General features: G+C 43.4%; 7 protein-coding genes across 11 annotated transcripts in view; 4 read left to right on the plus strand and 3 right to left on the minus strand.

Annotated features, from left to right (window-relative positions):
* Nucleotides 1-2,063, plus strand: part of RB195_021048 (uncharacterized protein) — a gene marked incomplete at both ends in the record, with an annotated part of 60,227 nt that extends 58,164 nt beyond the window's left edge. Inside the window, one exon of the mRNA XM_064207569.1 lies at nt 1,966-2,063. Coding sequence (XP_064063450.1) covers nt 1,966-2,063 — 98 coding nt within the window. The remainder of the gene's footprint in view (nt 1-1,965) is intronic.
* RB195_021050 (uncharacterized protein) lies at nt 230-586 on the plus strand (the record flags this gene model as incomplete). The annotated part of the gene is made up of 1 exon (XM_064207574.1): nt 230-586. One exon carries the CDS (start codon nt 230-232, stop codon nt 584-586), a length of 357 nt encoding a protein of 118 aa, XP_064063455.1.
* RB195_021051 (uncharacterized protein) lies at nt 1,305-2,813 on the minus strand (the record flags this gene model as incomplete). The annotated part of the gene is made up of 3 exons (XM_064207575.1): nt 1,305-1,573; nt 2,536-2,680; nt 2,799-2,813. 3 exons carry the CDS (start codon nt 2,811-2,813, stop codon nt 1,305-1,307), a joined length of 429 nt encoding a protein of 142 aa, XP_064063456.1.
* A 267-nt stretch (nt 2,814-3,080) lies between these two features.
* Nucleotides 3,081-4,871, minus strand: RB195_021052 (uncharacterized protein; the record flags this gene model as incomplete). The annotated part of the gene is made up of 3 exons (XM_064207576.1): nt 3,081-3,223; nt 3,366-3,454; nt 4,795-4,871. The coding sequence occupies 3 exons, from the start codon at nt 4,869-4,871 to the stop codon at nt 3,081-3,083; spliced, it is 309 nt and encodes a 102-aa protein (XP_064063457.1).
* A 2,072-nt stretch (nt 4,872-6,943) lies between these two features.
* RB195_021053 (uncharacterized protein) lies at nt 6,944-25,900 on the minus strand (the record flags this gene model as incomplete). Of its 3 annotated transcripts, none has more annotated exons than XM_064207579.1 (9): nt 6,944-7,006; nt 11,970-12,096; nt 12,483-12,589; nt 12,704-12,839; nt 15,420-15,559; nt 15,636-15,708; nt 23,971-24,099; nt 24,264-24,377; nt 25,716-25,900. In XM_064207579.1, the coding sequence occupies 9 exons, from the start codon at nt 25,898-25,900 to the stop codon at nt 6,944-6,946; spliced, it is 1,074 nt and encodes a 357-aa protein (XP_064063458.1). The 3 variants fall into 3 exon arrangements, with proteins under 3 accessions (XP_064063458.1, XP_064063459.1, XP_064063460.1); XM_064207578.1 differs by lacking the exon at nt 24,264-24,377 and adding an exon at nt 24,149-24,218 and having other exon boundaries at nt 23,971-24,085; nt 25,703-25,900; XM_064207577.1 differs by lacking the exons at nt 23,971-24,099; nt 24,264-24,377; nt 25,716-25,900 and having other exon boundaries at nt 11,970-12,102; nt 15,636-15,707.
* RB195_021054 (uncharacterized protein) lies at nt 13,130-13,827 on the plus strand (the record flags this gene model as incomplete). Its single annotated transcript, XM_064207580.1, has 3 exons — nt 13,130-13,273; nt 13,377-13,444; nt 13,551-13,827. The coding sequence occupies 3 exons, from the start codon at nt 13,130-13,132 to the stop codon at nt 13,825-13,827; spliced, it is 489 nt and encodes a 162-aa protein (XP_064063461.1).
* On the plus strand, nt 18,659-20,680 carry RB195_021055 (uncharacterized protein; the record flags this gene model as incomplete). 3 transcript variants are annotated; one of them, XM_064207583.1, is made up of 3 exons in its annotated part: nt 19,950-20,060; nt 20,127-20,320; nt 20,599-20,680. In XM_064207583.1, 3 exons carry the CDS (start codon nt 19,950-19,952, stop codon nt 20,678-20,680), a joined length of 387 nt encoding a protein of 128 aa, XP_064063464.1. The 3 variants fall into 3 exon arrangements, with proteins under 3 accessions (XP_064063462.1, XP_064063463.1, XP_064063464.1); XM_064207582.1 differs by lacking the exons at nt 20,127-20,320; nt 20,599-20,680 and adding an exon at nt 18,659-19,599 and having other exon boundaries at nt 19,843-20,002; XM_064207581.1 differs by lacking the exons at nt 19,950-20,060; nt 20,127-20,320; nt 20,599-20,680 and adding an exon at nt 18,659-19,603.
* Nucleotides 25,901-26,422: the final 522 nt, after the last annotated feature.

A 26,422-nucleotide genomic window follows, 5' to 3' on the forward strand; every position in this document is an offset into this window, starting at 1 on the left:
AACGACTTTATGCTTGTTCTGAGTGAGTGGGAGGTGCAAGGGAGGCGGATTGGAATCGCCTCCAACAAATAAGCTTCATTTGTCCGTCCGGGAAAACGTCACATCCTCCTACAAAGCTCATGGGACTGGAAGCTTATAACCTGCTCATGTGTTTTAAATTGTAATATGTAAATTAATGTAATTAACCGGACGAAAAAGCATTAAGAAAGGGTTAACTCACGCCGGAGGAATGCTTTGTACGGTAGCACCAGCAAGGACGGGGTTACAGGAGTCATCTAGGCTACCGAAACGGAAAAGCGCTGAGATGACTATCTGTACTCATAACACACGTATGCTTGCATCGGTAGCGCCCGCTAAACATCTGATAATGCAACTTATTAAGATTAAGTACCGCTTTGTCAGTTTGACCGAGACGAGACGGCGTCACCCACTAAGCGCCGTATACAAGACTGGTGGAGAACTGTTTTTAAGAACATGCGACAGTAGAGGATTTGGTGTAGATGATGAATTATTTGACTTAATCGGCGGGCGGGTGTTACGGCCTAACGCGGCTATCCACATCTTCGCCGGACTGTGTCGTCCTTGAACATGAACGCCCATCCTCTCCGATCCTCAGCTAGAGTTCGCAAAGAACCTCCCCCCCCCACCCCCCCGTCGCTATTCCATAAGCGGCAAAATTTTACGTCTCGACTGAACTGCCTGTCAACGTCCTCAGATCTTCCTTTACCACCTACGTCTAAAACTTTCTTCTACGACTAGGTGGTGTTTTCCAATTAAGATCTAGAGGCATTCTCAAAACAACTTGAACAAGATGATCAGACGGTCTCCACATAACGTGGCCAAAGAAGCGAAGATGGTTTTCCGTGACAACTTCAGAAGGCTTGTCATCCATTGCGGAATCTTCCCAAAAGCCGGATAGCGTAGCGAAGAGATCCCAGTTAATGATAGTTCTGAAATTTCGATCTCTGAACTTGGCGGCTTTTTCTTCTCTCCTTGTGATGGAAACTCTTCCTCAGAGGAGGCGATGGTTCGACCCCGCATAGAACTTTGGTACAACAGCGACGTCCGTCAGGCAGAACCTTTTATTGACGATGATGTGGTCTATTTCATTACTGTACCCTCCATTGGGTGACTCCCACGTCCAACGTAGAGAGGGGGACTTCTGGAATTGCGAGTTCCCATGGATGATCTCAGTCGTCATGATGAACTCGGAGAGCCTCTCCCCCTGCCCATTCCGCTGTAGGCCGTGGGTCCCGATGCGAAGTTCCTCATGCGTTCTTCTGAGGCCAATTTTGGCGTTAAAATCACCAACAATGACCTTGTAGAAAGTGTGGTCCTCTGTAGAACTTCTCTGCCTCCATATAAAAAGCTTCGACTTCTTCTTCTTCGTAGCTTGATGTTGGTGCGTAAGCGACGAAGATAGTCAAAGCTGGTGTTGGACCACATCTTCTCATCCGCAGACGTCTGATTCGGGTAATAATTTGTTCGAAAGAGTTGATGTTCTTTGCCATACTCGTTTTGACGAGGACGCCAACGTAAGGCTCCCAGCGAGGTTGTGAACTCTGCGGGCAGCCTGATGAAGTTGTACTTTATCTTTTGGCTTGAGAATAGATCTTCGATGGCCCTTCCTATCAAGACGTGTTATAAATAAAGATCCTCCTCCTTTTCCTTTTTTTTTTCGGAAAAAAATATTCCCCCCCCACCCCCCCTTTTCCCGCGCTTTAAAAAAATTTTTTCCAACCCCCCCCCCCCAAAAAAAAACAGGGAGGGAGGGGGGCCACCCAACCCAACAAAAAAAAAAAAAAAAAAAAAAAAAAAAAAAAAAACAAATGGCATCACACCATCATCAGTAAAAGGTTATGGCTGACGGATGCCGGTGTTGGACCAAGGTTCTATACAGGATCTGACAATCGACTTTTTTTTTTTAGAAAAATTCTCTTTTTAGAAAGATTTCCTTTCATACAGACATGAGAGAAAGCCGCAAGGAAAGCAAATATCCGAAACCATCATCGATTGGATTCTCGACGCTTCGCCGGTCGGCTTGTAGATCTTTACGACTGTAGAAGAAAAGCGAAGTTTCAAAACAACGGAAGAGATCCCTGTCCTTGGAAACTCTAGAGCTAATACGTCAGCACAGAGCTGCACAAACTGCAGCAACCATGAACTCACCTCCGAGCTCGCGAGGCTTCGCAGAGAAGCGATAAAAGAAGACATTGAAGAGAGAAGAACAGCAGTATTGGCTGAAGCAGCAGAGGCGGATAGAGCATTTGCTACGCTGGTCGGAACTTCACCAATTGTAAAACAAAAATGCCTGCTCTCCTGAACCCAGGTAGAACAACTACAATATCGAGGAAGAAAATGGAGAAAATCGTCCACGATTTCTTCTCTGATTTCTTCGACAGCCATGTCCACTTGCCTTCCCACCATCGGATGGAATATGGTTGTGTAATTCCAGAGATTTTCCAGTCCTAAGCACGACGTGAACAAATCTGAACATCTAAAGAACCTACCGCCAGTTCATATCAACACACTAACGATGGTCTTCACTTCGTTCCCGTCTCTTCACTCCCGGACTGCTGGTTCCCAAGCGACGGAATACCAGCAAGATCGTGCTGTTGTTCAACAAAGGATATCCACACGATACCGGTGACCATCCCTTAATCTGTTTGTCGTCTGTCATCTAGAAATTCTTAAATAGAATAATCCTGAACAGAACTGAAAGAACATTAGATGGAGAACAGCAATGCAAGCAGACATTGTTTTTAAAAAGGATTCACAGTGACCGACTACATACGCACCTTTTCAAAACTCATTTAAATGTCGCGAGAGTAGAAGATGCCGGTTCGTCCTTCCATCGAGTTGAAGAGAGCTTTAGATTGACTTGGGACAGAAGCGGTCTTGGAACCACTGGAGACAGAAGCGGTCTTGGAACTACAACCGACGTTCTACTCGATGCGTAGATATTTCCCAAGTTATATAGCAACGTCACAACTGAAATTTTCCTTCTTGCAAAAATTTGGCAATCGACGTGTTGATAGAGGTTCAACAGGGTTGCACGACCTTACCTAAAATATTCAGTGTCACTCTCGTGAATGTAATGGTAATGCGAAGATTGGAATTGGATAACATGAGAATGAACGTTGATGACCGGCAGTTACACCATCTTCGTTGCACTGACGATACCTTTCCGATAACATCAAACATAAGTTAAGTGGGATGAACGCTGAACTCGAATTTAATGGAACATGTAAAAAGGTCGTCTTCCAGCTGAATCCGAACAAGACGATGTTCATTATAACCGGCTCCGTGCTCACCTATTCAACACAATCGTTTTTCTTGTTTTGGCCTTGCTACGCCTCAAAAACCTGGATGTTTGGCAAGTAGGAGATAAATGCGATCAGCATCATAAAGGATAGTGTCTGGCGTTGGCGCTTGGAATACGCCACCATGTTCACTTCAATTCAGAATCGTTTGAGGTTCACGAACATAAGTTAGTGTAACTGGCATACGGAATGACTTGTCGGGCCTAGCCGATGTGTCAAGTCAGTATTTTTATCCCAAACAAATCTGGTACCAATTTGTCGATCCCGGAGCGATAAAGGGCTTGATGAGCACTAAGGCGGATTCGAACGTCCGATCGATCGTACAGGAAACGGAACCTCTGACCACTACACTACACCCCCCCCCCCCCCCCACTCTACTGAGAAAATACCGAGAAAAAAAAGCAATACAAGGGATTGCACTGCATATTACGTTGGCAAGATGTCTCTCGGTCATTGGGAAACAGTTGCCATTTTTGTCCTTCGAACCTCCGATCGATCGTGCAAACAGCGGAAACTCTTACCGACTGCATTACACCCACCGGATCTGCGTCAGAACCCGGGAGTGAAAGAATGATGCTAGGAGTGACCCGCTTTATGCAAGTGATAAAAGGATTTCGATATCCACTCCTACGTCACCGATTAGAGATGACGGTCAAAGATACTGCCGTATATGACAAGGAAAGTACAGTTAGGTGGGCCGAGCACTTGCGTATTCATTGACAATTGCTGGACCAGAGGTGTGTGAGCGACTAGACATCAAACACTGCGGAAAAACCGCCGATTGTCATACCTCTTCACGAAGTCCTTCAAAGAAAGACACGATGCACTTCTAGGCCCTCCTACTGCAAACTATACAGGTGAGCAACCAGAAATAATTTTCTTGTTCTTCATGCGTACGGTAATATGCTTCTCACAGGATGGAAATTTTTGGAAATCGTCGTGAATCGTAGAACTCGAAAGACATAGTGAGGAGGTTAAAGAGAGGGAACGAAGATATTTCCTCTGAAGCAAAGCGGACTGGTTGATCTTGGAAGTATCAACCTTGTATGGAGATCAAAAGCAGTTCGAATGTGCACTCCTCCCCACCATTTCACCATACAACCGCACCACTTCTTACTGCTTTCTTTAGACTAGTTGTCTTTTTCGAATGCTGTGTTGTAGCTCGCGCCCCAATACCAGGTGGTATAGTCGGGCCAACGCGACATGAAGCACGATGCAGTTGCGCAAACGGCTGCGCTCCAAGCGGTGCGGTGGAGCATAGCGGTTAGGGTTGGGGGATAGCCTTTCGTAACACAACTGATCGCTACTGTTCGCAATTCGCTGAAGTTCAGACTCCCTAAGCATTTTTTCGATGGGACTGCCGCAAAACAATGATACACACCTACAGGAACGGACATTTGGAACAGATTTGGCCTACCTTTCTCAGGATGTAGAGCAACACTACGGCTTTCTCCCTTTGTCTCCTACCTACATCTTGACCTTCACTCCTTGCTGCAAGGCAGCGAAGATGTCAACTGCCCAACGGATGTCACACAAATTCGCAATCATAACCTGTTCCAACTGTTCCTAATCTAATGGCGGCCTTCCGATCAACTTATACTCAATTGCAGGAATGTGAAAGTGCACATATCAATAGAACATCATCGACACTTATTTTCGAAGTAGAAAACCAATGGGAGTTCATATAAATGAGATGACAGCTATCAAGCAGTTACAACTGGGAATTAGTTGATCAGCAACCGTTGACCTAAATTGCTTGGATTAAGGATTAGATTAGGATTAATTGCATAGATCTAACTTTCACAGGGCAGTTGACCTCTTATTTAAATCACCTAACTTGCCGCAATGAGGACCCAACGATAAAATGTAGGACATGGAGGAGGTAAGAGCGCAATGATCCAGATTTGCTCTACATCTCGAGAAGAGTAGAGATGCCTGTTCAAGATACGAAGTACCCACACACTTATTATTGGGATTTTTCATCTGAACTAGGACGGGAAGAATTTTATTAGTAGTGGTAGTGTTCCAACTATGCTCTCCTACATAAGACTCGTTACTTAAAGAAGCATGTCCGTTCGGAAAGAATACCGGGAGATGGTCGAAGATGAAGACTCATAATTTGTTACGTATGAATGATAATTCAATGTCCTTTGAACAACCGAAATTTTGCATCTCTGCCTTCTTTCTTCGTCCTGCTGTGCGCCGGAAAAAAATTGTGCCAACTTTTCACATCTTAATATTGAACAATTTTACTGCCAGTACCTTGGGTACTATATAACCATTCTCATACGATTCAAAATCACACATCATGAGCTCAACATTTTGCAAAAACAGATCCAAGTATCGCTTAGAAACACAACTTTTCAGCGTTCGATTTCTCTTTGTTCACTGTCTGCTCCCTCATGTATCCTGGGAACGAAGCATGTCACTACAGCATCGACGGACATCCCCTTGCAGTCACTTCTTACACACAGGCCTGCGACGTCGGTGTATGCTTATCGACCTCCTATCCAGTCGATTAACGTTTTTCTTTCGAACTGTGCTTTTCCTGCAATAAATGATTAGCGCTACGAGTTAATCTTGCTCAACGGAGTAAATGACTAGAAATGGTGGCAGCCACGTTTACAAATAGAAAAGTATATCCAATTTTGGCATTTATTTTCCATATCCATATCGATTCGTATACCTTGTTCACCAACAGAGCTTTTTGAAGCATGTTAGGCCACATGACAACAATTAAGGATATCCAAAATAGATTTATACAATCAAAAACAGATGTATAGAAACAGTGAATCAAAATCAAACATATAGCTTTTCAATTAATTCGCCAATGGTTTCTTGAGTTTCGCGAAATACAGAATATATACATACATACGTATGTGTATATACAACGAGCATATGCATATTTATGCATATATTATATATATATATATATATATATATATATATATATATATATATATATATATATATATGCATATACTCGTTCATTTCTACGCTACGCTTTCTACTGACGTTAAAAGTCCAATTACACTAGTTTAGTCGTCTTCTGAAGACCACGTGTATACTTTGGTCTGCTCCCCTCTCGATATATATATATATATATATATCAAGAATGGAACGTATGTACATATACATATACATGTATATATTATACATATAAGAAAGAAAGGGTCATGAGGATCATTTTGATACCGTAACCGGTTTGGTGGTGGGAGGGGGGAGTCTTTTTCTACATTGACTGGATCTCCCCAAAGGCAAGCACCTTAGATTTGAAAGAGAAGAAATAATAGGATTTAGTACAAAAAAGGAAATAAATGCCAAAAACCCTAAGAATTTACATAAAACTGCAAATTTTAACTACTAAGCTGTTTACAAAACCACCCCTTCAAAAATGCTTGTGACTGCAAGAAACTCACAGTCATGAAAAAGCTAGGAACAAACGAAAGGGGCAAGCATAAAAATCTTCTGCGCGCAATGAAAAACCCTATGCAGTATGTACACAGAAAGTACACCAAAATATTCGCACGGCATCATTCAATTCGCGTATTAATTTAGATAATATAAACATTAACGAAGATTTGACAGACTCCTGAGATGAACATCACCAATGGGAACCATTAAGGACCGCGTGATATTGATGTCGTGTCCCCGTTCAACGGAACCATCTCTACAGACGGACCCTGAAATTAAATGAACTTCGTTGACGAGCAATTTTCGCTGACCATTAAGAAAAAATCAAATTCTCCTACTTCTATTGACTTAATGTTCTCTATTCTACGATCCTTTTAACATTGTGTACTATTACTTACCTCTAATTATTTTGAAAGTCTTGGTCCTTCGAGGATCTCAATTAGTTCGTCTCTTCAAAGAGGTCATGCGTGTCCTCTATCGCAACTGTATGTCAGATTTCGCGCGTGCGCTAGCTATTGGAACGGTGAATAGTTTCGAGAAAGAGTGTATGATAATATCTATGAGATAACTGACGAAAGGAAATAGCGACATGTTCGACAGTTTTGCAGTCAGCAGTGATAAGACAGTGATGATAGTGGGGAGACAAGGCGAGGAAGAGGTGGAACACTCAATGGTCGGCTTTCTCCTTATGTATCGCACAGAACTAGACAGTACATGACACTTAAGGGTAATTGACTATGATGATCATGAATATGCTTCCAGCAATGATCGATTCCATTAATTTTTGCGCTTATCTACCACTTAGAGTTTGAGAAACGAGAGGGGAACAGAAAGTATGTCTGACTGTAGATATCAGTATGTCGTGGAAAGTGTCTTCAGGCAATAGTCAACATCACCTACTCATTTTTGCTATATAGGCAGTGGAAACAACAAGTAATGACTAGAGCATTTTTTTCCACATGAAATGATTATGCATAATGGATAAACGTATTATCCACATATGCTAAGAAACTTCCATAACTTTTTTAGTGATCTGTAGACTTCTTGAATAATCTACAGAAAGACTCCTCTATTAGTTGCTCTTTGAATATTTTCGAGCAGCATCGTCCCGGTCTGATTATTTTAACCGAAAAAATAAAAGTATCAGGTTGATATCGTCAAAGATCTACGCATATCCGTGTTCTGCCTAGTCGATTTCCTTTAAAGGCATCACCCCACGAATCTGGAGTGGTACGGATTTCCGGTGGAGTATTCGTACACGGGATAGTAGGTTATTGAGAAAAGGATGATTCGGTTCATTTCTTCCTAATTGCAGCAGAAAACGGCCCGGAAGATACGGCTTCGAGCGTTCCGGAGCACTATTTTCTACAACGAGTTCGATTGGAGCGCGCCAGCCATGTGCAAGCGCCGCATCTTCCCGGTCGTTTTTTATGGCAATTAGAAAGAAATGGACGGAATCACCATCCTCTCCGTGATCTACTATCCCGTGTTCAAATACTCCACCTGAAATCCGCACCACCTCAGATTCGTGGTATGCTGCCTTTAATAGCAGAGTCCAATTCTATGCGATACAAAAGGAAAACCCAATCATTGCCTATGACAGTTTCACCGTTGTGGCCGCACAGTCGATGGTTCGAAACCGCCCTGGCCTAATAAATTAGTTCAGACTTGTTTGGGTAAGTAAAGACACTAACATTGGCAGGTCTACGCCAGTCATTGTATAGGCAAACACGCGTTCGAGAGCCTAAAACGATCACAAATTGCAGAGAAATGCGTTAGCGCATCCCAAGTGGGTTGATACGCCAGAGACCTTATCCCTTATATTATATACAGTAGCGCCCGAAAATCATTTGACAAACGGTTTTTTGAGGTTTTAAAAAACCTATTCTGAAAAGTAGGTTCACTTTGCTTTTTCAGGATTAGTATTATTTCCATAAAACCGAAAATTTTCTTTTTTCCACATTTCCAATTTTTGGTTTATTTTATGTATTTTTTTTTGTTTTTCTCTAATTTTTCTCATTTTACTGTGTTCTAATTCAATATAGGTTATTTCTACAACATTTGGAGCACGGTGCATGTCAGATGAAACTCGAAAGTCAATTTTATGTGGAATCGATCAAGGAATGTGACAGGTCGAATTAGCAAAACTGTTTAACGTCTCCAGAGCGACTATTTCCGTTTTTCTGAAGAAAGTACAAACATATGGAGTATTTGAAGCAACGCCAAATCCAGGACGAAGCTGAATGACCTACGAGTTACCGATATACGCCGGTTGAACTAGTCACGAAGATCGCCAGATATGTGCTTTGAGTCATTATCTTGCTGGAAAATGAATCCTCTGCCAATGAATTGGAGAGTAAATGACTGCACTATTGTATCTAAGATATTCTCATAGCTGTATCTACCCAAATGTCCATGAATTTGGCGGAGAAGTCCGATCATATGGCTATCGAAGTAACCCAAAGCCTGATGTTTGTTCCACCAAGCTTTACAGTGGGCAGTTGATGAACGAGGTCAAATCATTTTCCAACTGTACGCCTGACACACTTAATGCCATCACTTCCCGTCAAGTTAAACTTGGGTTCATCAGAAAACAAAACTTTATGCCACCGCTAGCAAGTCCAACGATATGCTCCTTAGCCCACTTGACACGACTAGCACAATTCTTCTTTGAAATAAGCAGTTTCTTCGCTTCGATTGAGACTAGCAGCTTGTATGCACCTCCGAACAGTTTCAATTGATTGAATCTCTTCACTGTAGACGGCCGACTCAGTTTGAATATCGGAGCCAGTGGATCTAGGATTAGCACGAGTCATGCTGCATGACTCATTCGAAGAATGTTCCCATCGGTAACTCTTGTGGTCATTCGGCTTCGTCCTGGATTTGACGTTGCTCCAATTACTCGATATGCTAATACTTTCATCAAAAAAAAAAAACAGAAGTAGTCGCTCTGGAGACGTCAAACAGTTCCGGTAAATCAATTTGTCTCATTCCTTGATCGATTCCTTGCAGAATGGATTTTTGACCTTCAGCTGACATGTGCCGTGTTCCGAATGTTCTAGTCATAATCTTAATACAATATAAAACGGTACTTAAAAAAAACAGAGAAAAACACAAAAAATACACGAAATAAACTAAAAATTAAAAGAGTGAAAAAAGCCACCGCAAGTCATTGTATAGGCCAGTTACATGTTCATAAACCTCAAACGATTCTGAATGGAAGTGAACGTGGGGGCGCATCCCAGGCGGACTGATTAACGCCAGAAACTTTATCCTTTAATGTTAATATTATACTAATCTTGAAAAAACAAAGTAAATCTATTTTTTCAGAATAGGTTTGTTATCCCAAATGACAGATCTGGTGCAAGTTTGGGGACGATTCGGTGATTTTCAGAGGAGAAGACGTCCAAAAAACTATTCTAGAATTTTGGCCGCTACGCTACTTTATATATATATATATATATATATATATATATATATATATATATATATATATTAGGGTGTTCGGAAAGTATCTGCCGAAACAAAGCCGAGGCGAAGAAAGCCCAAAGGTCATTTTCGAGGTGATCGTAGAGCTTCTCTTCCAGGTGATGCTGAAGCGATCGGAAGAGTTTGGTAGTCGTTCGTGGTCCGGGCTGTACGGTGGGTGCGGTAGAACTTCCTATCCGATCTCCAGAATTTTCTGGGAAGTCTTCTTCGCAATGTGAAAGCGTTCGCTATCGTGCAGCAGGCGAACGTTGTCGAGCTTGTGGATCTTATGGGCGATTCTTTGCAGTTGAGCGCAGTAGACCTCGGCAGTAACTGTCGTGTTGTCCGGCAGCAGTACGAAACGGTAAATTCCATGAACTCCCCAACAGACGCTCAGCATGACCTTCTTCTCATGGATTTCACCTTTCACGAAAGGATCCTGCATTTCATCGCCACCGAACCACGCACGTTTGTGGGTGCGGTTGTCGTAGACGACCCATTTTTCATCTCTAGAGACAATGGTGTCCAGCCAGTCAAATCTGCGGCTTCTGGAGAGCAGCTGAGTGCAGGCGTCCAGGTGCACGTGGGAGCCACTGACCGAGCTTTTTCACCATTCCGAGAGATCGCAGTCAATTGCTCACAGTGGACAGCGAACAGCCAAGACTGGCTAAGAAAAATACCGCACACCTTCATATGGATGCTGCTCCGCCAGATTCTTCAGTTCGTCGAACGATATTGCAGTAGGTAGACCAGAGCGAGGCTCATCTTCGAGTTCCTTGTTTCCGGGTTTGAAGCGCTGGAACCAAGCGCACACAGACCGCCCAGAAAGGGCTTCAGTGCCGGATACTTGACTTAAGTTTCGATGGGCTTCAGCAGCGGGTGGTCAGATTCGAACTCGTAAAGGAGTACGTGTCGAATATGGGTGGAATGTTCGGCCATTATAGGATGAAATAGGCACGGAAGAGGGAGCCAGATATGTTATGTGTATACAAGCGGTAGTGTCCTTATATAATATATTTAAAACAGCAACTTCCAGAACATCTCAAAAAATCTGCGCTAGTATATATATATATAATATTATATATATATATATATATATATATATATATATATATATATATGTATATATATATATATATATATATATATATATATAACCCTAATCCAGAATTACCCTTATCTAAAAGTGAGATACTTCTTCTTTTCGTTCAGACTCTTCTGTGAGCGCTGCTCTAGTTTAGCGCTTTCCAGGTTACTGCAATAATGTAGACCTCAGCGGGGATTATATATCATGCTTTTTCTGTGAGAACACTGTTTTGTGCTGAACCACGCACCATTGCTCTGATTCACTTACAGGAGAAGAGGTTCGAAGTATGCTACCTCGGTTTTTTTTTATCAGCTCCAATGGGTATTGAACCCTTGACATTCTGTTGTCGCTGTAGAGGTGTAAAATTGCTAGCAAATTTCTGCATAATTTAAATGCAACATATTATAAAGACGCCTACGTCTTCACACCTTCCACGTCTATAATTGAGGGCTCTCCCACTTCTACGGATCCCCATCTTATTGGAAAAAAATCGAGTCATAGTCTTGAGCTTGCACACTATAACATGTCTATTAGAGACCACATACAACAACGCTCAACTATCTTGTTAAAATTGCAAAACATATTCGCAATAATTCCAGAATACTCTGCACCTTACTCTTTACAACACATTAAGGGTATTTGAAAAAAAAAAACCAATAAAATAGGACAACACGTACCCGCACCGCACTGCAAATAGTCCTCGACGAAATAATGGTGGTTGCCAGTGCGAGTAACAATTCCAGGATTGCAGCTGCAATAAGCCCCGCGTCGAGACGGTAATCGGTTCCCAATCTAGTCATAGATCTGGAACTAAAAACCCTTATCCTAATCAAATACTGTCGCAGAATTCATTAAAAACCACTGCTGCCCTCAGGCCACTCAAGTTACGGGCTTATTCTGTCACGTGCGTCCTGTAAGTGTGTTTTTGTTTGTCTGTGTGCCACGAAATTCCAAAAAGGAAGGATTCCACGGCGTCGAATATCAAGTACGATGCAGTTGCGTGAGCGCCTGCGTTGGAAGCGGGGCAGCGGAGCGTAGCGGCTAGAATCTACCAGGATCCTTACTGAGACCACTCCTCGCTGTACTTCGCGACGGTCCCGCGTCGATTCCAACCGCCATCTCCACGGCGCAGCTGTCATTTCGACCCTAATATAGAACAGAAACATAGTAGAGTCTGAAGAACAACTAACACTCTCATATTGTCATCAACGTGATCTCCGCACATGATCTGACATCGACTGTTTCGCGGAAGTGAGGTCGCTAACAAATGCCAGTCGCATTCCCCCCAGCATTCATGCTGAATATGTCATTCGGATGGAAATAATCCGATTAAACAGACTTTAAACTTTACTTACAAATAGGAATCACTCCAGAAAACGAAGCATCAAATGAACAAAATAAGAGATCGTACCTGATAAAAATGGATATCAAAACTGGAGACAATAATAATCGCAGGTACGAAAATAATTATGGCGTGGATTGACATAACCAAAAACGTAATCACTAATCCTCTCCTATACGAAGCTGCACCACACAGACCAACTAACCTAAAAATCTTCACATGCTTGAGATGAACAGGAGAAGCGGGCCTGGTTCTCTCGTTTTGACAAATTCCTTAGCAAGATCCTTTGTTTGAAGAGGCTGATTCCTATCGTCAAATCACATAACACCACAATTTTCCACTTTCGGCCCGATACAATTCAATAAAAGAGAAAATAAATTTTGGAAACATCAAAACAAAAACAAATAAAAATATCTTAGAATAAACACAGCACATCCTCCACAACGGTTTACCGCCTCATAGAGGCGTGGAGGTGACTCTGGGCTTCGAAGTGCGATGCACAGCGGAGGTTCGTCCTTCGGCAGGCTCTCCAAGCTGAGGAGTTCGACACATCCGACATTCCGACTTCTCGGAATCGGAAGCTTAGCTAAGAGTAAACCACTGCTAAGATTCACCACCGTCTTGGCAAAATGTCGGAAGGTGGCTCCGTGATCCATACAGGTTGGGCGACGACCTGTGGTAAAAGCTAAGCTCGCCGTGGCAGGGCTGCTTAGTTTAGGGAAAAGTCTTTTTGCCACTCCAGGATACTCACTGCCTCAGTACCCTGTACACTGGGCCCTGCCGTCTCACACGTCGGACGGCATGGAACCGGTGAGGGGCGATCAAATCGGGGGTTCCTCAGGACGTGATTGATTATGCATCAAGGCCACCCACGCACGACTCGCCATGGAGACTGTCTCAGACTGTGTATTTACAGTGCGAGAACAGTGTCCACAGACGCTGACCTACATGCCCTTCTCGGAACTGCAGAGCGTATCAAATTTCGCATGATTGCTCTGGAGGAGACCAAGTGCAGAAGGAGCAACGTACGACAGATGAATGACGGTACACTCGTCATTCGTGGAGAGAAGGTTCCGTCGCGAAATGTAGGCGGTGTTTGTTCTGTTGTGCACCCATCTGTCGTCCATCTTGTTGATTCTCACGAGATCCTGTCACCTCGTCTGGCCATTCTTCGCGTCCGCCCGCTGCGCTAAAAACCCATCAGTATCATCAGTTGCTACTCACCAACATCAGCAGCTGATGAATCCGAATTGGACGCGTTTTACGAGGAGCTGGAGTAAGTAATCCGCAACGAGAAGTCCTTCTACAAATTCGTTTTCGGAGACTTCAACGCAAAACTAGGAAAGGCCGCAGAAGAGGAATACAGGATTGGAAGATTTGGACTAGGGGACCGGAATGAAAATGGCAATCGTCTCGCCGGGCTGTTGTCCGCTGCTCGCTTCTTTCATGGGAACTCTCTTTTCATGAAGAAAGATCATCGTCGGTGGACATGGAATCGCCCAATGGCGCGATAGATAGATCGACCACATACTCATCAACCGGGGGTGGAGTCTACTTGACGTCTCAGTAGTAGATAGATAGATCGACCACATACTCATCAACCGGGGGTGGAGTCTACTTGACGTCTCAGTAGTACAATCCTTCTGTAGTGGTTCTGACCACCGTCTCCTTCGTGCGAAAATACGACTTAGCCACACGATGGAAAAGAACATCTGCTATCGGGAACGAAGGAGAAAAGTAGTCGTCTACGACGATTGCGACTCGTCGCGGGCGACGGGAGCAACGTTCCCTGCGATTACGATAGTGGGCGCGCTTATTGGTTCTCCCTAGGCGTTCAGCCGCAGCAACAGCCACAACTCAATTTAAAAAAAAAGTTCTCCACTGCTGCGTCTGGGACTCGCGGGGATTGTTGTGCTGGGAACTACTGGGCAACAACCAGATGGACCAACTCCAAAGTTTAGACGCAGCAGTTCCGCAAATTCCCACCGCAATCTGAGAATTGGAACCTAGACGTGCCGTCGTTCAGCTTCTCCGCGACAACGCCCAGTCCGCACATCGCTGCGACCACTCGCCGCCAACTCAAGGTCTTTGGTCGGAAATAGTTCCCCGCCCTATTTCATTAAACTTAACCCACCAGGCTTCACTTGTTTTGGGCGCTTAAGCATTCCCCGTGGCAAAAAAAAACTGTCCAACTCTTTTGCTAACCTCTAGTTCGCTGTTGAGTTGTTTTTTGAGTTTTCTTTCAGCCCTCCAGCTCTTGGTCATAAGGAATTGTAACCCTCTCAGAATGATGGTCGCCGGGTAGTGACTTATGGTGAATTCATCAACGGATGAACACCAATGTGTGATTAAAAAAAACAATGGAATTGGCAAAGATGTGCGGTGTAAAAAAAAATTTGCCAAACTAATAGAAGTACCAAACACTAGAAAAACAGCTGTCATTAAAAAAAGAAATTAGGGTCATGTACCTTGTTGCACACTTGTTGATATAAGAAGCATCTTAACGGGAATCAGCGCTAAAATCACTACTTGAACTGATGTATATTAGTTATTTTTTTGCGGAAGTAGTCGCAAGGACTAAAGCTCATCTTTAGACATAAAGAAAAACAGGTCAAAATATGCCCTTCAAAAAAAAAGAATCTAGAGTGTAAATTCAATTAAGAGTGCAATTATGGGACAATTCCCTCCACATCAAAATCGAAAATGCAGTACACAACGATCCTGTAGAAGTATCCAAAAGAAGGCAATATTTTCATTGCTCATACACGTAATGCAGTGTACCCACCCGGTTACAATGAAGTAGAATGAACAGCACTCTTCTAATCCATACATCCGAATTGTATTGATGCGACTGCTAACATAATCAGCTAAGGTCGACAGAATCAACATTATCAGTCCCAGAACGACATGACACTGCGCCAGCGCCTATAAACTTCCAGAACAGTAAGCAACGCAAAATGATTACATTCCAGCACAAATCAATAAAACTCGACCGGCTTACTTTCAACACCGACAGCATCTTAACTGTGCTGGCCTCAGACAACCGAGTTCCTTTCAAGTAGTTCAATTGCATTCTGAAAAAAACTTATTTGATTATTTAAAAAAAAAAACAAACAGGATGAACTGAATGCAAGACTGTTTTCCTTCCACTAAAAAATTGTCCGTCATGAACTCTAGGAAATACCAAGGAATCTCTTTGCTGCGTGTTATGTACAAGGTCTTGAGGCAAACTATCCAGGACCGACTTATTAAACATCGCTAAGAAACAACGCGCGACGAGCAAGCCTGCTTCCGTCCTGGTCGATCTACGATTGACCGGATGTACATCGTCAAGAGAGTGATCAAAATCTGGCAGCGGTATACAAAGCCGCTTTCCACTGTTCTCATTGAGATCGTCTTCTAAACGCGTTCCGCGCCGAAAAAGTACGAGGAAAGTTCGTTCAATTGCACGATGATATGAATCAACGGACAACTGCTGCAGTTCGAACACCAGCCGGATGTACAACACCGCTTGAGGTGATAACTGGAGTAAAACAAGGGGCAGTGGCAGGACCCTTCCTGTTCAATTCCGCCATTGACAACATTATGCGAAGAACAGTAGATCAGTGTCCTGCATCATTCTAGCACCATCAGGACGCCCCTTGAGCGATCTCGAGTAGCTGACGATGCTGTTGTATTCGCGGAAAACAGTACGAAACTTCAACATGTAGTCAACCTTGTATCGAAGCTGGCTACAGCCTATGGACTACGCCTACGCCTTCTGGTCATAAATTAAGGAGACCTGCAAATCGCCTTGCTGCTGAGGACTCTAGGCACGGATACTTAGTTTAGGCTGAAAATTTCGCAGGATATGGAATAGCGAAGAGTTAAGGCTTTGTACAAACACTCGCAAAAGATCGAGAAGGGGCAGCGCTACGCTCAAGTAAGACACACATAGGCGAAGATGGGGGCGATCATGTCTGGCGATAATATCAGCACAGCGATTAAGACAAGTCGTATATAGAGATAGGTCACACTTTTTACATATGCTAAGGAAATTTTGCACTTTCTAAAGTAATCTATAGATTTTTGAACCAATCTACAGAACTCTTTTGTGACTTGGTATTTAGGTACTTTTAGGGAACACTTGTTTTCGCAGAATAGTATCTGTGTTCGAAAAATGTTGCCAGCGCGAGAAGCTGGGAAAGCCGGGAGCTCGCGCTGGTATGCACATATATATTCTGGTACGCTGGTATACGCTGGTACATATATATATATATATATATATATATATATATATGCATATACATGCATATATATATGCATATATATACATATATGCATATATCACTAGAGGGATCACGCCGGTTAGTCGCGAGGTTACGTTTTGCGTCCACAGGTCGCGGTTAGGGGGCTAATCGTGGAACAAAGGCGACCTTGTGACTGCCATGAGGCGCGGCTGGATTCAGGGGACGGACTCCCTGACTCTGCTGTGCCAGGACTGAGTCTTAATCATACAAGCGATAGTCGGACTCGGTGCTCCGACCCCTTTCACTTTTGTACGGTTGCCGAAGAGACCCCTTCACTTTTGGTCGATTAGCGAAGAGAATCCTCACCATTTAAGCTGCACCCCATGAGCTGGACCCCCTTCACCTCAGTAGGGTCCGGCTCCTCTTTATCGTACCTATGGTCGTACCTAACCCGCACGTTGCGAGGATATTATGACCAAAAGATAACACAGATAACACAGCTTACAGATAACGATAAACCTCATACTCATCACTTTTCAAAGCAGGAGTGTTCTGTTTTTGCCGAAAATTTTCTTGTACGTAATTTGGAGCTATTAGATGCATTTTCTCTCTCATTTTACGCAAAGAATTCTTTTGGTTCTGGTACAGTTACAAACTTGAGATCATTTCACATCAAAAAATTCCAGTGGATCTACCTGATTCTTAAGAACAATTTAGTAGCTCGTGAATTATAACCTAGCGTGCATGCATATGATGTCTAGCGGCAGGTGAGCAGAGTCAGCTATTCAGGTAGCAACGAAGGTAAATCTCGCACCATCGCTAATTGCTCTGCCGAGGCATGGTCGGGGCATGCTCGAAAATCCTCCGGGACCCTCTCTACACGCACCCGGCTAGGATGTAATTCATTATCTAAATTGTTATGGAGAATCAGACACATCTACTGCAATTTTGTGATATGAGGTGAACTTGTAGTCGTACCAGACGCAAGAGGAATTCTCACGTGAAATATGAGAAAAGGATGTATCTAATAGCTTCGAATCACGTAAATAAAAATTCTCGTCAAAACGGAACATTTCAGCTTTCAGAAGTGACGGTAATAGAATTGTCGTTATCCTGTAACTCCCAAGCTTTTTTGTAGCCTAATTTATTTCCGGACAGAGGGATCACCCGTACATCTGACTTCCTGGAACTTACAGCAAGAAAAAGAGTTCAAATTTGATAAGATCCCTAGGCTTTCTGAAGGTAATATAAGGACAAAACTCACTGCCTTTCTTTATTAGAGCATCATGTCAAATCCCATGTACTTCTATCTAACTCTATTACTCTTTGACTTATTCGGTAATTGCGAGACAACTCACTCCACTCTTCATCGCACATTTTCTTGTAACTGCGCAATTCTGTGCCTAGAAGAACATCTAAGACGGTTGTCTACGTCTTAATTAACGACTGGAGCGTGACCTCGTCGAGGTGTGCTCGCATATCCGCCGGCGTATTCACTGGGCACTTTATGTCTCGGAGGTATTCGCGGAGAATCCATTCGGGACCCTTTTTACTGTTCCCAACCCCCCCCCCCCCCAGCAAATAAGCTCCAACTGTCCACTCCGTGAGAACGCAACGTTCTCCCAAAAACTCATTGGACTAGAGGCTCGCAGACTGCCCATGGGTTTTAATATCATATGCATCTCACAGTAATAAGAAAGAGTCTCCTGATTCCGGAGGAACGCCTGGTACAGTAGCGCCATGAAGGACGGGGTTGCAGCAGTCATCTAGGTTGCGGAAACGGGAAAGGACTAGGATGACGATCAGTACTTGTAAAGCCCGTACGCTTGCATGGCACGCGGACAATGAAGATCTGATGACGCAACCCAGGAGGTTAAAGTACGACGTCATCGGAGTGACCGAGACGAGACGACGCCACCCTCTCAACGCCGTATATGAAATTGAAGAAGAAACCATTGTTGGTGATTTTAGCGGCAAGATTTGCCCCAGAAGAACGCCTGACGAACTTCACATCGGAACCCACGGGGTCCAATGGGACGAACAGGGGGAGAGGCTTTCCGAGTTCATCATGACGACTAAGGCACTCATGGGAACTCGCAATTTCAGAAACCCTCTCCTCTACGCTGGACATGGGAGTCACCCGGTGGAGGGTACCATACCGAAATTGACCACGTCATCGTCAATAAAAGGTTTTGCCCTACGGATGTCGCTGTTATCCCAAGGTTTTATACGGGTTCGGACCACTCTTTCCTCTGGAGAAGATTTTTCGTTTACCCGGAGCAAAGAAAAAGCTGCGAAAGTTACAGAGGGAATTTCAAGAGCTATCATTAACTGGGATCTTTTCGCTCTAGCCTGTTCTTGGGAAGATTCCGCAATGGACAGCATCGACGAGCAATACGATCGGCTCGCTGAACATCTTCAAGACTGCATGTGGGAGGGACAGAGTTATAAAATAGGCGATAAGAGAGATTTCAAAGAAAGAAGAGGAGAAGTGTTGGCTAAAGCTACACAGGCGGGAAAAATCATCCGCCATGCCCGTCGAGAATTCGCCAATCCCAAGACAAAGATGACCGCTCTCCGGAACCCGAATGGAACAACGACTGCATCGAGAAGGGGAATGGAGAAAATAATTTACTCTGATCTCTTCGACAGTCATGCCCACTTGACTCCTCACCATCTGATGGAAGATGGATATGTCCTTCCAGAGGTTCCGATGTACGACATGCCATCATGTCGGTAAAAAATCGTACAGCACCCGTCCCCGACAGAATAAGATCAGAACATCTTAAGAACTTTCCTCCAGTACTCATAAAAACTCTGACGAGGCCCTTAGACATTACCTGTCGGAATGCAAGGTTAAACACTGGAATATCATTAATTGTTATTGTTGTATAAGAGGGGAAATGACTTCTTCAGCTATCGCCCAATCTGCTCACTATATGTCGTCTAAAAGGTTTTCACAAGAGTGATCCTTAACAGGATTGAAAAAGTGTTAGATGAAGAACAGCCATGCGAGCAAGCAGAGTTTCGAAAAGGATCCAGCACGATTGACCACATTCATTTAAAACTTATCGAGGTATCACAAGATGCCGCTCTGGCTCACCTTGATCCACTTGAAGAAGGCCTTCGACTCAGTTGAGACGAAAAAGGTCATGAAAGCCTTGGACAATCAAGGCGTCCGCACTCAGTTCATAAAGGTAACACGACCAGACTTCGCTATTCTACAAGGATATCATCATTGACGTGAAGGGAGGGTTCGACAGGGTGATACAATTTCACCTAAAATATTCACTGCCACCCTCGAGAACGCAATGCGAAAGCTGGGATGGGACGATATGGAAGTGAAGGTTGATGGTCGACAACTACACCATTTACGCTTTGCTGATGGCATCGTTCTGATCACATCTAGCATCAGTCAAGCGGAACGAATGCTGACCGAATTCGAAGAAAAATGTGGGTGCGTCGGTCTTCACACATGTGAGAGACGGGGTTCGAATTTTTCTCCTACGTCAGCGATCGAAGAATAGAGACGGAGCCGCTTTTGCTAAAGAGAGTAAAATAGTGGTGGGCCAAGTGATTTAACGACAATCGTTGGAGCCGTGAGCGACTGGACATTTAAGGGCACTTTAGGAAGACCGCCGACCCGATGTTCAGACTTCTTCAAAAAGTCCTTAAAATAAAGATTTGATGCTCTTCGTGTTCAACGCGAAAGGAGAAACCATTGAGCGACTCTAGACGCGATCTGGACAAATGGAAGGATTACTGGCGCCTGCTCGACCAGTTCGAAGAACAACGGGAGTCAAGGTGTTCAATGTGATTCGGAGCTGCGAAGGCTGGGTAGTGTTGTGTGCCCCGGCTAAACCTCAGAAGATGTCTCACAAGGGCTCTGTGGGTAGTAAGTAGTTAGGATTACTGACGCCCGCTCGGCCAGTTCGAAGAACAACGACGCAGAAAACCTAGTGCGGAAGAGACGGTCAGATCAGAAAAGAGCGAAAAAAGAATAAGAGCATAGACACCAAGATATATATATATATATGTATATATATATATGTATATATATATATATATATATATATATATATATATATATATATATATATACGTGCATTGGGAATTTGATGAGCACGAGCAAATTCTTAGAGAGATAATAGAGATTTATCAGCAGCAGTTTCGTTGAGAATTAAAACTTTCAGCTGTAGTTAAGGACTATTACGAAATGCAAAATCTCTCAGGTCGAAACACCATTACCCATGAGCATTACATGCGAGTATATTGTCGGAGAAAAAAACATCCAGACTCACCCGCAGATGTGACATCAGAATAATACTTCTGATCTTAGTTTTTATCCCCTCCCTGCTTCGAAGAATAACTCAGATTAGTTGTTTTGTGGACTTTGTTTTCTCCTTTTTTCCGAGGTTAACCTAGACTTCGTTTGCTATGTTTTCTAATATTCTTTGATGTCCGCACATGATCATAAGAATCACTGGATGTTCTAGAGGGGAAACTTGACGTCTACTCTGCCGTTCGAACCTGGCACCTCCCTATCTTCTAGAGGTAGCATACTACGAATCTGAGGCGATGTAGGAATCCGCGTAAAAAGGTAGAGTTGCGTGTGTAGATTGCGAGATCAAGAGTGGTTCCGTTCATCTATTCTCTTTGTAACGCTTCTCTGTGTACACGCTACCGTGCCCTCAGCAATCTATTCATTTGTCTCATTCGAATAGGCTGGGGAGAACTCATCACTGATATTCGACCGCTAGCACTTGGACACGACGCGTGCACAAGGGTTGCGCGTTGCAACTGAAATCGTCGTGAAAAGCGGTGTCTTCCACGCCGTTTTCTATGACAATTAGACAACCGCATCTCTACTTTTCCCGCGGATACCCTTATCACTTCAGATACGTGGTATGCTGCCTTTAAGGTAGCTTTAGTTTAGATATTTTTTTAAGTTTTAGCGCATTGAGTCATTCAGTGTAAAGTGACTAGAAAAGTCAATAATGTGTACGAACAATAGGGGTGTCCACGCAAACATTTTCTGAGTCCAGAGTTCAAAAGGATGCATCACATGCTTAGCGGCATCGGAAGGCCCCAAAGTACCACGACTTCTGCAAGAATAATTAAGAACATCTAAGAACAGACATGTAACAAAGTCGTTATCTAGAGTTGTTCGCGGACTATCTTTACTATCAACACATCTTCCCAACTTATCAAATGGATTTCGCAAACAAACTAGTTGTTAAACAACTTCTCTTTTTTATGCATATATTGCTCCGATTCTGGTGTTGTTTATTTATTCTTTTTGGTTTCGAAAGTGACTGCGTGTTGTGTGTGAACGGACAAACATAACAATTTATCTTACGCTTAATTCTAGCAGGTTACACATAACCGTGATCAGCATCGTCCATTACTGATGAGAGCCAAGTTCACCCCAATCTATAAGATACAAAAGAATACCGATCACTGCTTAAAGACATCACCCCGCGAATCTGAGGTGGTACAGATTACAGGTGAATTATGTCCATACGGGCTCGTAGATTAAGGAGAGGGGGTGATTCCGTCCATTTCTTCCTAATTGCCGTAAAAAACGGCCCGGAAGATACAACAAATTCGATTGGAGCGCGCCAGCCGTGTGCACACGCCGCATCTTCCGGGTCGTTTTTTTACGCCAATTAGCAAGAAATGTACGGAATAACCCACCTGTCCACAATCTACGATCCCGTATACGAATACTCCACCTGAAATCCGTACCAGCTCAGATTCGTGGGGTGATGCCTTTAAACAATGTTCCATGCCTTCCTCGCCTTGTCTAGCTAACTCATCACTGCTCATTACAACACCGTTGATCCGTTGCTCCATTCAAATGTTGTTTCGCAAATTTTATCGTACACTCAAATCCGAAATTCCCTTTGTGGGACGTGCGGTGCAAACCAGTGGGCGTAAGCAGCAGCTTAGCAAACTATGCAATGAGTCGTTTCAATTATTCGAGTTTGAGATCCCCTTGATTTTTTGAGTGTCGATAGGGATTCGTTTTGCACGAATGGACAATTTTGCGCCAATATGATAGGTTTATCATTGATATTTTCTAATTTTCTCGAACACCTTAACAGATTGTGAGGACAATTTCTGGATGGCGCTTGTTTGCGCTCCTCCATAATAAACTGGTTTTAATCGTGATTTATTAACAAACAACAGACAATAGTCAAAGACGGCGAACTGAGTCCTATTGTTTACAGCTTATTTTAGACCTCGGTTAAAACGTTCTTTCTCCTACATGGTCTCCTAACAGAATCTCTGAGATAGGTGAAATTAAAAGCGTGCAAAGATCTTTTACAAACATATGTTCTTTCAGGAGTAGTATAGTTAAAATCCCTTATCCTATTCATCTTAGAGAGTTAGGTGAACTTTTTCTCAAGGAACGTAATGTAGACTAGCTAGTGACTTTATACTAATGTTCTCCACCAAAATCCCCTCTTTTGTATCCATCACTTTTGATGTTGTTTTTCTTCTATATTCCCTTCTAACATGTGATCTATAACCTCTCCCATTGTCCTTGCTCGAACGCTATTGTTTGATTTCGCTTTCTAGGACTATAACCAGATAAATCCCACTGATATGTTCGTTGGCTCTATTATGGGGCTTACTCGTAGGATGCTGGAAGCAGTAACTGTACATTTCTTTGCTTCCTATGGTCGCCAATCAAGAGAATAGGGTGCGTTATATCACGTTACTTTCAACCGCCGTTGACGAGATACTAAACTAGAAACAGCTGAGTAGTAGCTAAAAGAAAAAAAGCTACTATTAACAAAGTAAAAACAAAGACAAAGATACAAAAAAAGGAAACAAGTGGGATGTTGGGCTTGGTAATTTCTCAGTAATGAAGAAACAGAAATTTCTCTGACCACAACTTCAAAAGAAATCCTCGGACACACATAAAGAGATTGTACACTACCAATAAGAAATCTTAAGGAAGTCAATCAATGCACCACAAAGAAACTGCCAGACGACTCTCTGCTGGTTTGTAAAGCTTACGAGAAAAATAGACTTATCAGCCGACAAACAACTCAGAAACGAAAGTTAACTTTGATTGAAAAATTGACATTGACAAACCTTAGCGGCATTAACACCAGCAGCAGAATCAAACAGGACGTAGCTGCTGAAGAGTTCGTCAAAATTACATCGATGCGTGAGACACGCAGTGCCAATATGTGTTGAATGGAGCGCGCTGAGAAGCAGGACCTAGTATTGATCGCAGTATGAGGTCGGTCAGATTCAACTATTGATGCACCTGCATCTTCCTTTGTTTGTACCAGCACTTCACTAATGAACAGATATGAAATCGCAAAGTGCACCAACACCTGGAGGGAGAATGCAAAGTGCGGAATGCAGTGCAGGTCGAATACCTCCGCGATTTGATTCCCTCACGCTCACGATTTGGTGGGAACAAAAAGGTGACGGAATGCAGCTTTGTGCCCACTGTCAACATCTCACGATTTAAGCCAATTGATCGGCGTGATCTGAACCTAACTGAATCTTACTGATCTGCGCGCGACAGAGTCGTGTTTGTTAGTGTGCAACTAACGACGTTTGCTTTATGCGGATATGATTATAGATACCCACGGTTCTCTTATGTGTTCTGCAGCGTTAAACCAACAGTGAAGCCAAATTTGTTGCAGAAGCAACGTGATCGTTCTGCAAAGGGAAATCACAGAGAAGACTGATAACAAGTAACTGTAGCCATGCATTCCTATAAATGTACTTATCAACCCCTAGACGTTTTCTTGGACCCTAGATGCACTCTCTCGCTAAGATTACTCCAGTGTTTGCGATCCACACCTCGGGCTCTAATTGTGTGCTGTTACTTGTGTGCTCTCATGTGCCTAAATGAAATCTCACTGAATGTGACTTCGATGGAGAGATGTGCGGAACTCTGTGCTGAGGGAGCCGCGAGTTCGGGCGCGAGCGGAACTTGATTTCGAGGATTCGGAACTCCGAGCTTCTAAAAGCAAAACAGATGCACGATGTAGAGATGTTGAGCGTCTGGTTTCCTGGGGACTCAGGGATATATAATACTCTTTTTCAACTCCCGTCTTTAAACACATAACTTATCGCATTTACTACCGAGCGGAGAAGCTCAGTATAAGTTTGATTAGTTCCGAATCCGCAAGGCGACCACATGAAGGGAGCACTTAAAAACAACAGCATAGCATCACGAAATTGAAGATGTTGGTGTCTCTCTGGAACAGTATACAGTTCTGGTTGAAAATTACGAGTGTAAGCATGGTCGCGCTCAATTCCCCGTGATCTTCTTGAAAAAGGCTTCTACGATGACTTCTACGATGCCTTACAGCGCGCCACCCTCGTACCCGCAACGCGTTCGCGAGCTGTTCCCCACCTTGTTTTTTAGGATTCATATTAGAGGTAGTTTTTTTTTAGGATGGAGACTCTTTCACCGATAATTTCGTGAGATGCCGCCTTTAATTTCGTAATCGTGACAGAGGCACAGCTACAGGAACACGGAACATGTAACTGAGCGAAGGAAATCTTAGCTTCCTTCTTTTGCGGCAAAAGTGATGCGATTGGGTTTGCGCCCTATTGTGGTAGTGATTCAGTGGTACTGATGTTTATTAATAGGCAAACGATAACAGATTGATGCTGCCAAGATACAAGGATCGTTACCAATGCCGAACAAATGTATGCAGAAAGGATAAACTATATGCAATTATTATAATATTAGGGTGGATAGAAAGTCTTGTCACCATTTGTAATTTTTTCTGCTTTACTTTCTTTACTCAGCTTACAATAGAAATTAATCAATAATATAATCACCATTATTAATTACATCAGTGTCCCACCTAACGGGCAAGTTAACAATCCCTTTCTTGCAGAACTGGGGAGACTGGGAGTCGAAGAAGTCGCTGATCGCCCGTTCGACTTCTTCAAACTTGATGGGGATTTTCTTATCCAGGAAAACCTTGAAGGGTTCGAATAATTGGTAGTGTAAGGCGGCAAGGTCGGGATAATAGTGGGGATTGGGCATCGTGTCCCAGCTAACTCCAGTTTTGATGGGTCTCCTCAGCTACGTGGGACCTAGCGTTATGTGGAGAAGGTGCAGCGAAGCTCGTCTCGGCCGTCTTTCTCGAACGGTCAATGCGAGCTGACTAGCGTATATGGAATCGGTGACGATGTGGCCTTGTGGGAGCAGCTCATAAAACGGCATTCCCCTCGAATCCTAGAAGCAACAGAGGAGACACTTCTTGGGATGGAGGTCCAATTTGGCTTACGTCAGTGGGCCTTCTCCTCGAGGAAGTCGCACGGCACGGTGCGCGTTAGAGTCATAGAGGATCCAACTCTCACCCCTCATCCATTTCAACTCTCATTCGAACATCAGGACAGAACAGTTGATGCCCGAATGAGGACCTCTTTCGACAGTTGCAGGAATAACAGAAGTGAAGCTGATCATGCCGTTCGTCTTTCTCCCTTTCTTCATTCTCAGATGTAGTCAACAGCTATGTATTAGGATCTTTCATATCCCTACGTGCATGTTCTATGGCATCTCCTT

This window comes from Necator americanus, chromosome X (genome assembly GCF_031761385.1).
Source record: "Necator americanus strain Aroian chromosome X, whole genome shotgun sequence".
Lineage (NCBI taxonomy): Eukaryota > Metazoa > Nematoda > Chromadorea > Rhabditida > Ancylostomatidae > Necator > Necator americanus.